This window comes from Hippocampus bargibanti, linkage group LG05, assembly GCF_051943395.1.
Source record: "Hippocampus bargibanti isolate YZ-2025 linkage group LG05, ASM5194339v1, whole genome shotgun sequence".
Classification (NCBI taxonomy): Eukaryota; Metazoa; Chordata; class Actinopteri; order Syngnathiformes; family Syngnathidae; genus Hippocampus; species Hippocampus bargibanti.
The window spans coordinates 23,489,246-23,499,162 of record NC_142738.1 but is presented as its reverse complement, the minus strand read 5'-3'; the positions used below and the strand labels follow the sequence as shown (position 1 = coordinate 23,499,162).

The 9,917-nt window shown below is 41.8% G+C and overlaps 1 protein-coding gene across 1 annotated transcript; it reads left to right on the top strand.

Moving 5' to 3' along the window:
• Window positions 1-1,447: 1,447 nt before the first annotated feature.
• Window positions 1,448-8,122, top strand: LOC148898248 (uncharacterized). Its single transcript, XM_088997357.1, has 4 exons — window positions 1,448-1,561; window positions 1,674-1,871; window positions 4,556-4,747; window positions 7,551-8,122. Exons 2-4 carry the CDS (start codon window positions 1,685-1,687, stop codon window positions 7,856-7,858), a joined length of 687 nt encoding a protein of 228 aa, XP_088853483.1. The 5' UTR covers window positions 1,448-1,561; window positions 1,674-1,684; the 3' UTR covers window positions 7,859-8,122.
• The last annotated feature ends 1,795 nt before the right edge of the window (window positions 8,123-9,917 follow it).

Here is a 9,917-nt window from a genome sequence, read left to right as displayed (position 1 = left end):
ATCGGGTTTCGTTCCGACCAACCGGTCGTAAATCGAACTCCATTCCAAATGTTGAAGTGCAAGACTCAGTGCAAATGATTTGCAAATGACGCGAATGCCACGGGGGCGAGCGGGCGGGTGTCTGGGTCGCTGGTGTTCTACCGGTTGTCCACTCCCTGGCCTTACCCCGCTCTCCGCGCCCGACGTGTGGCCCGACCCCGTGGCCGTCAGCTACGGCGATGCTCCCTACCCATCACCCCGCCCAGAAGCAGAACGAACTGTTTCAAAGCGGCGGTGGCGCCGGCCGTGAGCCCAACGCAGCGTTCTCGTCGCACGCCCGACTTGCCTCGGCTCTCGTCCTGGCCGTGGCCGGCAGCAGGGTGAGGGAGGTTCAATGTTTCGATCTGTTCAACGTCAGTTCTCTCCTCGCTTTCTTGGCAGGATTTCCTGTATACCGAAAAATACGGTATGCTTGCAGTATGCACATAATGTGCAACACCTTTCATCACCATTTTAGAGAGTAGGGACTTGGTTCCACTTTGCAAGCAAAATGTATTATTATTGTTAAAACAATTTTTGCTTTATCTGTACAATCAAGTACCCCTAAAATCATCTGAATGGCTGTAAATGTGTGTGTGTGTGTGTGTGTGTGTGTGTGTGTGTGTGTGTGTGTGTATAACATGTTTATTGACTAATGCAGTTCACTGATGCAAGACTCAGGGGGCCTGGCTCGTAATTTCTGTTGTAGTTCTTCCAAAAACTGCCTCCTGGGTTCAAACTCACCAGATTCAAGTCGAAGATGACGTAGATCCCGCTGGAAGCTGAAGCCTGCGCTACTAATGGGTTTAGTGTGAGGGACAATTCCTTCTACCACAAACTTGGCCACACCCACTGTATTGGGTGTGGCATGAGTGAAGACTCAAGACGACCTTCAGGTGAGTGCGGTTGCATGGGGCTGCCGGTAGTCCGATCTGTTGGACTTCGCCTATGCCGAACCCCGGGTAGGCCTAGGGCCTTGGCGGATAGCTGCATAGACTGATAACCACTTGAGTTTCTAGATACAGTATTGTATACCTTTTAAAACCTTGAATGGGGTGTAACAGTTCTGCCTTAAAAGTGGAAAGCGAAGCGAAAGATAGTTGAACAACAAAGGGGAGCCAAATGAACCGACACTGTGAAAAGTTGAGGGTGGGTTTCTCTCATTCTGATGTAACATGCAGCGATGCAATGGCACCGACAAAGTACTGTGTCTCACGAATGAGAGCACAAAGCTGGCTTGCTTTTCATTTTTATTTTTCGTTTGTGAAGCTTCCTCAAGTTGGTCCAACATGTTCTTTTCACTTTCACTGTGAGATGATGGGCTGCAGAGATGTCAAAGGAATATGATACTACAACAAGGGGGAGGCTCCATGACAGTGTAGGTGGAGAATGACAAAGAGTGTTCACCCTCGGGTTGAGTACCGCAAAAAAAAAAAATGTTAGTGAGTGTTGAATAAAGTACAGTAGAGGTACAGCCAAGAATGACTGAGGGGCTTAAATTTAGTTTTGGACTTTCTTGTTATTTCTAGCTGATCAAACAAAGGTAAGGTCATTTTTATCGTTTGGTATCATTAAATAGGTTTATATTTGATCAACACTATGAACTTTGAAGGGTGTTTAACTTGATATTTTCCCTTCTGTTTCCCTGATCTTAGTGCTCAGTAACATGCCATTGCCAGAATTAAAGGACACAATCAGTCGTTTCAGATTCACACAATCTTGTGTGGGGCTTACTGGTAGCCTGTGTGTGTCTTATGCAGTCTGGACACCCTTCTGGTTGAAAGATGGTGGACTCTGGACTCAGGGGAATAACACAAGGAGTGACCGTGGCGGTGATAGTGTGATCTTCAACGGTGAGTATGAAGTGCCAATTAATGGCAACAAGTGTTTAATAGCTTTCAAACATAAAAAAACCCGCAAACCCAAACATTTATCTTTTATGATGAAAATAAACAATGTTCCTATGCCACAAGTCAGGCTTTGGTATTCATACCCCATGGTAAACATAAGAGCCTTTTCTGAAGACATAAACAAGTTTGAACTTGCTTCTGTGCTGAGAGGTGCATTCTTTTTACCAACGAGAGCTGACAGTTGCTGGATCCAAGACAAGCACTCGACCAGCTTGAAAGTACCTGTAGAGTATGTAGATTTTTTTTAATGTAGTTTGAAAGTTGCTTTGGTTGTAAAGGAAAGTTCCTGATTCCTCCAACGTGTTTGTTGTAGGCCGAGACTAATAAAGGCCAATCCAATCCAATCCAAACTAACGTTTTACGTGACACACAATATGGTTTCTTTCCAAAGGCTCCAATAACAAACAAAAATGTCACCTCATTATATTATGTCATGTACAGTCTACAACTGCCCTTGCATTTCATTTTTATGCATATTTTGACCAATTATTTGCATTTCAAATGGTGACAACCAAATACTTAACCATTCCATTGTGCAATTTGTAAAAGTGATTTGGCGAGAACAAAATAATGTAATCAGAAAAAAAACTTTACCTTTTTTCTTTGTCACCTAGATCAGGGGTAAATATTTTTCTGCCAAATTGAAAATAACGAGTCCATTTAGCAATAAACATGATAATGGCGGACTTTATTTGTTTTAGATGGGCTTTATTTGATTTGGTCGGCCTAAAAAATTGCTGTGGTAGGCTGGTTGTGGCCCACGGCCCACAAGTTTGAAACCTTTGTTTGATAGTACCGTTTCCGCACATGGAAAACAATGTCAAATTGAGCATCTAGAAAATACTACAAAAACAAGATAGTCAACCACATTGTCACAACTTTCACTTGTAAATGCTCTCCAATGCAAGCATTATATTAGAAATGTTGGGCATTGTCCATCCATAAAGTCTGTCTGGGATGCCTCATGACAAAGACAATCAAAGGTTGCGCTGTCAGAACATCTGTTCGGATTGGCACATAGTGTGACATGTTCTATGTTGTCCATCGATTAGTTCTTTGGCATTACATTTACATACTTGGCAATAAAGATGATTCTGATTCTGATTCTGATATCCTCTAGGGCAGCATGTATTTAATGTGCTGTAACCATGACAAGAGACCGGATGTGGCACACACAATCACAATGTAGTGTACAGTATTTAAAAAAAAGCGACTTGAACAAAAGGGGAAATATTGGAAAGTACACATAGTATTTCCTCTCATTCAATGTTTCATAATCTCAATCTGAATCAGAAAACCTTTATTCGTCCCACAATGGGGAAATTTGCAGTCCACAGGAGCAATTTGAAAGGGGGATGGGGTGGGGTGGGGGGGGGGGGGGTTAAAGGATATAAAACAAGATATTCTAAGCATAGTAAAATGAAAATGTCAACTGTATACTGTAAATGTGCAAAACCGTTTCATTAAAAAAAAAAACTACATAGTGCAAGTATCAAGAAAGTCATATTGTTATATGTAGCTGGATTGCAACAACCCATATTTACGGTACAAGTGTCAAGTGTCCAGTTTTTTTTCACGTGATTATTGAGAATTGCGAAGCCTGACAGCAGTCGGTAGGTAACAAATGGCGGTACATCTCCTTCTTGCAGCGTGGGTGTAACAGTCTGTGGCTGAAGGAGCTACCCAGTGCTGCCAGGGTGGGCAGGAGGGGGTGGGAGGGGCTGTCCATCATAGCTTTTAGTTTAGCTAGCGTCCGTCTGTTGCCCACCTCCTCCAGAGAGTCCAGCGAGCAGTCCGGGACAGAACTCACCCTCTTGACAAGCGCTCCAGTCTTTTCCTGTCCCGGGTGGTGATGCTGCCTGACCAGCGGACAATTCCATAGTGGATGGCTGAAGCCACCACAGAGTCGTAGAAAGTCTTTAGGAGTGACCGCTACACCCCAAAAGACCTCAGTTGTTGGTCAAATATTACACTAAGTTCTTTTTGGAGAATGGACAGTCCATACTGCCCCCCTCCCCATCCTCAAATGGGTGCATTGAGTCTTTTTTTTCTTTTCTTTTCTGAGCAGAAAACAAACGCACATGCACATAATCCCTCCACCGATTTGACTTTGGCAGCAGCTCAGACCTCAATGACATATTATTTTTATTTCAACAATCATCACACTGTGTGTGTGTGTTTAGTTTTATTATGTTCTTTATGAGTTTAAATGTCAGCGCTTGAACGGGACTTGAATAGCGATTATCTTATGCCGACGAGGAACAGAGGAACAAGGTTGACGTGTTTCGGCCCTAAATACTGGCGGAAACGGTGATGGACTGACGGACTTTTCATGATCTCTAAAAGCATGATGGTTAGGAATCACTGTTCTGTCAAGGAAGTTTCAAGAAAGGTGGAAGAAGAGAGTGAAGTCTGGGCTTTCGTGCTGAAGCTGTTGTCCCCGCAACTCGACCTTTCAAGAAAGGGGAAACCATATATGTATGTTCATGTATTTTGTTTTTCTACTTTCATTCCTTTCATCACTTTGCTGCTGTGAAATGTAAATTTCTCCACTGCGAGACTAATAAAGGCAAATCCAATCCAATCCAATATTGACCTTTCTGTATTTTGTGCCTCTTATGATGCAGCCCTTGAAGCAGAGCAAGTTTTTGGGGTTCTGTCCTTCCTATTGGCCTTGAGCACAGGGGCTCTCTCGCTTGTTTTTGCTCTGTGCTGGACATCAGAGACAGTGCGTTCCTACTCCAACACTCGCTCTCTGCTGATGGCAGGCCAGGCGCTCTATCCAACCACCCTGTTGCTCCTCACCATGTCATGTACAGGTAATGAATAAGATTACATGCCCAAGATTACTTTCATTTAGCAGAATAACACTGTCGGAAATATGAATACTATTGCACCCTGAGTCATTATCAGGTAGATACAGTAAGCAATCAAACAGCAGGCGGTGCTGTATTTTCTCATGTATACTTTATTGCACTTTATTTATTTATTTACACTTTATTTTTATTGCACACTGGAAAGTTATGTACCAAAAATTGTGAAACTAACCCCACTGAAACCGTGTGCTCCACTTAAATAGATAAAAAAAAGATAACATGTCCATTGGTGTACCTATAAAGGGTTCTCTGTGTGCTACACATGGACGGCTCCAGCAATTTTTTTTCTGCCCTGAGGCGAAAGGGAACACATAGATGAACTGATAAAATAATTAATAAATGTATTTTTATGTCTGTGTAAGCTCTCAGTCGTACAGCAGTGGTCCATCGATGAAAAGGTTTCTTCAGCCGTCATCTGTACTTTTTTTTGAAGGTGTCGGACGTTTCGCTTCTTATCCAAGATTCTTCTTCAGCGAACTAAAGTCTTACTGGTAGTATCGGCCCTATATACATATCCCTAATGTCCAGACATAGCGGCGCCGGACACTGCTATGATAGGTCCCTACTCTCAGTTGGAGGGAGCAGAGGACCACTCCCTGCGGCCCCACCGATTGTTCCGACATTCCTGACTAACGACTGGCCTGATTGCCCCACTCCCTCCGGTATCCCCTCATCAGCATTACAAATGTTGCCTAACCTATGTTGCCTAAGCAGGCTATTGTATGAACGATCCAAATTGAACCTCTCCCCACCAAACCGGTTTCATGAAGGATTTAGTTGTTTTATGAAAATCACTTCTTTTACTCCCCTTTCAAACCATCTATGTTCTTTCGCGAAGAGTTTAACCTCATTGTCGTCAAATGAGTGGTTACTAGCTTTTAGGTGCATATGTACTGCCGATTGAGGCCCACTAGTATTATCCCTGTTGTTGATAAAGTCTTTTTTTGGGAATTTGTTTAGTTTCCCCAATTTACTGCTCTTTACAATTATCATTCTTACAATGTTTTTCATTTGGCAGCCTATCTTTTGGATGTACTAAAGTGTTTTGAGTTGCCTTAAAGTGTTTATCGGTTTGAAATAAGTAGGAATTTTGTGTTGCCAAAGGACTCTGTAGTTTTTCAGAAACTCCTGCTATGTAAGGTACTGCTACTCCTCTCCTTTTTGTATCTCCCTAGCTGAAAACCTTCTATCACACATCACACCTGACATTTTTCTCCAGTCGTTCCAGCCTGCCTGTACACCCTTCTTCAGCTCTTTTCCACATTGTCCATTGCTCTGGACAGTTGACGCCAAGTACTTAAAATCCTCCACCTTCTTTATCTCTTCTCCCTGTAGCATCACTCTTGCACTTGTATCCCTCTCATTCACACACATAAATTCCATCTTGCTGCAACTGATCTTCATTCCTCTCCTTTCCAGGGCATACCTCCACATCTCGAGTTTCTCCCCCACCTGTTCCCTGCTCTCGCTACAGATCACAATGTCATCTGAAAACATCATGGTCGAAGGAGATTCTTGTCTAACATCGTCTGTCAGCCTGTCCATCACCATAGCGAGAAGGGGCTCAAAGCTGACCCCTGGAGGATTCCTACCTCCACCTTGAATTCCTCCGTCACACCGACAGCACAATAAATGCATTTTATAATGTGATTAATCTGGGCCAAATATATTTCAGACAGAGTTCTACATGTTTTAAACGTATTATACAAGTCCAAGTACAGTAAAGTCTCGTTATATCGATATCGGATATGTCGATAATCCCGGTTATATCAATACTATTTCTATGCACGCACGGAGAAAATTACATGCAAACAGGGTCGGATATATTGATAGTCCCGGTTATATCGATATTTTTTGGACTCCCTTGAATATCGATATAACGAGACTTTACTGTATTTACAACGCACTTACGGGCTAAATACTAAAAAATGAGTATTTTTTGCACATAATGCCACATGATAATGGGGTTGTCACGCAGACGTCATAATAAATCATCATCAGCATAAAAATTATTAATTAGTCGTGTTTACTAAATTGAAAACATATTACTATATTGTTAATGCCAAATGCTAAAAGTATAGCACTATTTTTAATGTGAGGATAAAGCGGTTCGGTAAATGAATGAATAATAATAATAATAATAATAATAATAATAATACATTTAACTTGAAAACACTTTTCATCATACTCAGAGACATGGTATAAGAGTTTAAAACGCGGGATACTAATGTACCCTATGTGAAAAAAAGTTCAAATCATTTCGTCAACAATATGTTAAAACAATATGTTAAAACATATTTGCAAACATTGTTTAATGTATTTGGAAGTCAAAAATGTTAACACTACAGTTCCACGCTTCTGTACACGTTCCACACTTTTTTTGTTGTCTTTTCTAAATAAATATACAAAAGAGCAAAGACATCTATCTGCTGGATCTGTAGGGACGCTGTTGCTGTCTTATATGACTTTTAAATATAGTAGACTTTCTGAGCAAAATCCTAAAAATACCCATTTTTTCTTTTAACCTCCCAAAAAATACTTTGTTGTGTTGGTTTCAAGAAGACTTTAATGTTTTCCATTTACATATCCTCAAGGGCAGCATGTATTGAAATAGACTTCTTAATACCTTGTTCATTATCATAAAAACACTCTTGTAAAGCTCTAGGCATCCAATAATAGGCCTCAATGAGAATTTTCATTTTGTGACTCTTTGTTTGACCATTCTTTTTTTTCCTTCCATTGACAGGTTTCTTCTTCCTACTCAGCTGGTCCTTTTTCACCTTTCATCACTCTGAAGAAATCTACCAGGACTTTACCATTTTAGGCTCATCTTACTGGCTGGGGGCTTTAGGCTGGATCTTATTGTTGGTTGTCGAAAGCATCATCTTCATGGCTGAGCAAGCTATTGTGCCAGATATCCTAGAAGACCTGGAGAAGGCGCTCAAGTCATGGCGGGTCAGCTCTCGGCTGACTCGTAGCGTCAGTGATGGTTGTCCTCGCCTTGCAGTCAGTAAAAGTAAGATAACTCCAAAGCGATACATGTCAGTACCATGAACGGGCTGCAACACTTAAATGACAGAGAAAATTGCAGTTGTATTATCACATGAATATGTTCAAATTCAATGTGGAAATCTTGAAATTACTTAATTTTCATTTTTAAATACCTGTACAGCGACGCAAAGGCTGCTGAAAACAATACCTCTACGTCTAACCACGGTGAAAAGTTGCAGGAAAAAGTGAGTGGTTGTGAGGGAAACAGATCTTATGTGCTTGAGTGGATGTTATACAAACACTCGAATAAAAAATAATGGTGATATATTGGTTGTTCCCTTTGCAATTTTAAAGCCTATTTTTGAATGAATAAGGCGTTTACAAAAGGCTTTCAACTTTGTGTTTCCTCATGCGTGGTCATTTCAGTCACTGCGACAATTGTCTTGGACTGGTTTTTCTCGTGTGCTATCCGAAGTATTGTATTGAACATTCTGACATTCAGTGGACATTTTTATTTTGTTATGCTTAGAATATCTTGTTTTCTATCCTTTCACCCCACCCCAACCCCATCCCTTTTCAATTGCTGCTGTGGACTGCAAATTTCCACATTGTGGGACGAATAAAGGTATTCTGATTCTGATTCTGATTTCTGACTAAATCTTCTTCTTTTCCTTTCGGCTATTCCCCTCAGGGATCGCCACAGCGAATCAATGTCCTGGATCTATCCCGGTTTTGTGCATCCTCTTCTCTCACACCAGCTACCTTCATGTCCTCTTTGACCACATGCATAAACCTCCTCTTCGGTCTTCCTCTCGGTCTCCTGCCTGGCAGTTCAAGGCTCAGCATTATTCTCCCGATATAATCACTGTCTCTCCTCTGGACATGTCCAAACCATCTCAGTCTGGCCTCTCTGACTTTCTCTCCAAAGCCTCTAATATGAGTTGTCCCTTTAATGTACTCATTCCTGATCCTATCCAACCTGGTCACTCCCAAAGAAAACCTCAACATCTTCAGATCTGCTACTTACAGCTCTGCTTCCTGTCTTTTCTTCAGTGGCACTGTCTCCAGTCCAAACATCATGGCTGGTGTCACCACTGTTTTATACACTTTTCCTTTCATCCTAGCTGAAACCCTTCTATCACACATCACACCTGACATATTTCTCCAGCCGATCCAGCCTGCCTGGACACTCTCCATTGCTCTGGACAGTTGACCCCAAGTACTTAAAATCCTCCACCTTCTTTATCTCTTCTCCCTGTAGCATCATTCTTGCACTTGGATCCCTCTCATTCACACACATAAATTCCGTCTTGCTGCAACTGATCTTCATTCCTCTCCTTTCCAGGGCATACCTCCACATCTCTAGTTTCTCCCCCACCTGTTACCTGTTCTCGCTACAGATCACAATGTCATCTGCAAACATCATGGTCCAAGGAGATTCTTGTCTAACATCGTCTGTCAGCCTGTCCATCACCATAGCAAACACAAAGGAGCTCAGAGCTGACCCCTGGTGGAGTCCCACCGACACCTCAAATTCCTCAGTCTTTCTGACTAAATATCTTTGGTTTTTCCCTAACACTTCCAATTGCACAACTTCAAACTTTATTTGCTCTCAGATGCTGTCCCAAATGTTCCATGATGAAAACCATCTGCAATACCTAAAAAAAAGCTCAAAAAGCGCAAAAAATGCTTTAATGCGGCTCCCACCCCCACTTGTACACCTGTTGCTATCACTGGACACAATCTGTTAGAGACTGAACGTGCTATTCGGCTTGTGTAGAGTGGGATCTTGGTAAAAGATTGTCATCTTTGGACACCTTGTCCAACATGTCCATCAAAAGAGCACACAGTCAGTTAGAGTGAACTCACAATTCAGGGTCTGCTTTTTGGGTTCTTTCTAAATCACCCTCGAAATTATTTGCTCCACGATTGGATGGCTTGCCACCAGTCTTGCCAGTCCAGTCCAGTCTTGCCCAAAGTCAAGCTGATGTTTGTTCCTAATACACAGTATAGAAAATGGGTGGATGATTGAGGGTCTCCCTGTCTTGGGGAATATTGAAGAATTATGAAAAAAAATATAAAGAATTACTCCTACAAACACTTTAAAAAAAATGGTGTGACT

What these genes read in the sequence shown, in the direction of transcription:
- LOC148898248 (XM_088997357.1), top strand. Translation starts at nt 1,685, where the DNA reads ATGCCATTGCCAGAATTAAAGGACACAATCAGTCGTTTCAGATTCACA. An exon ending in TGATAGTGTGATCTTCAACG is followed by an intron (nt 1,872 to 4,555) that starts GTGAGTATGAAG and finishes CTTATGATGCAG; the next exon opens with CCCTTGAAGCAGAGCAAGTT. An exon ending in CCTCACCATGTCATGTACAG is followed by an intron (nt 4,748 to 7,550) that starts GTAATGAATAAG and finishes TTCCATTGACAG; the next exon opens with GTTTCTTCTTCCTACTCAGC.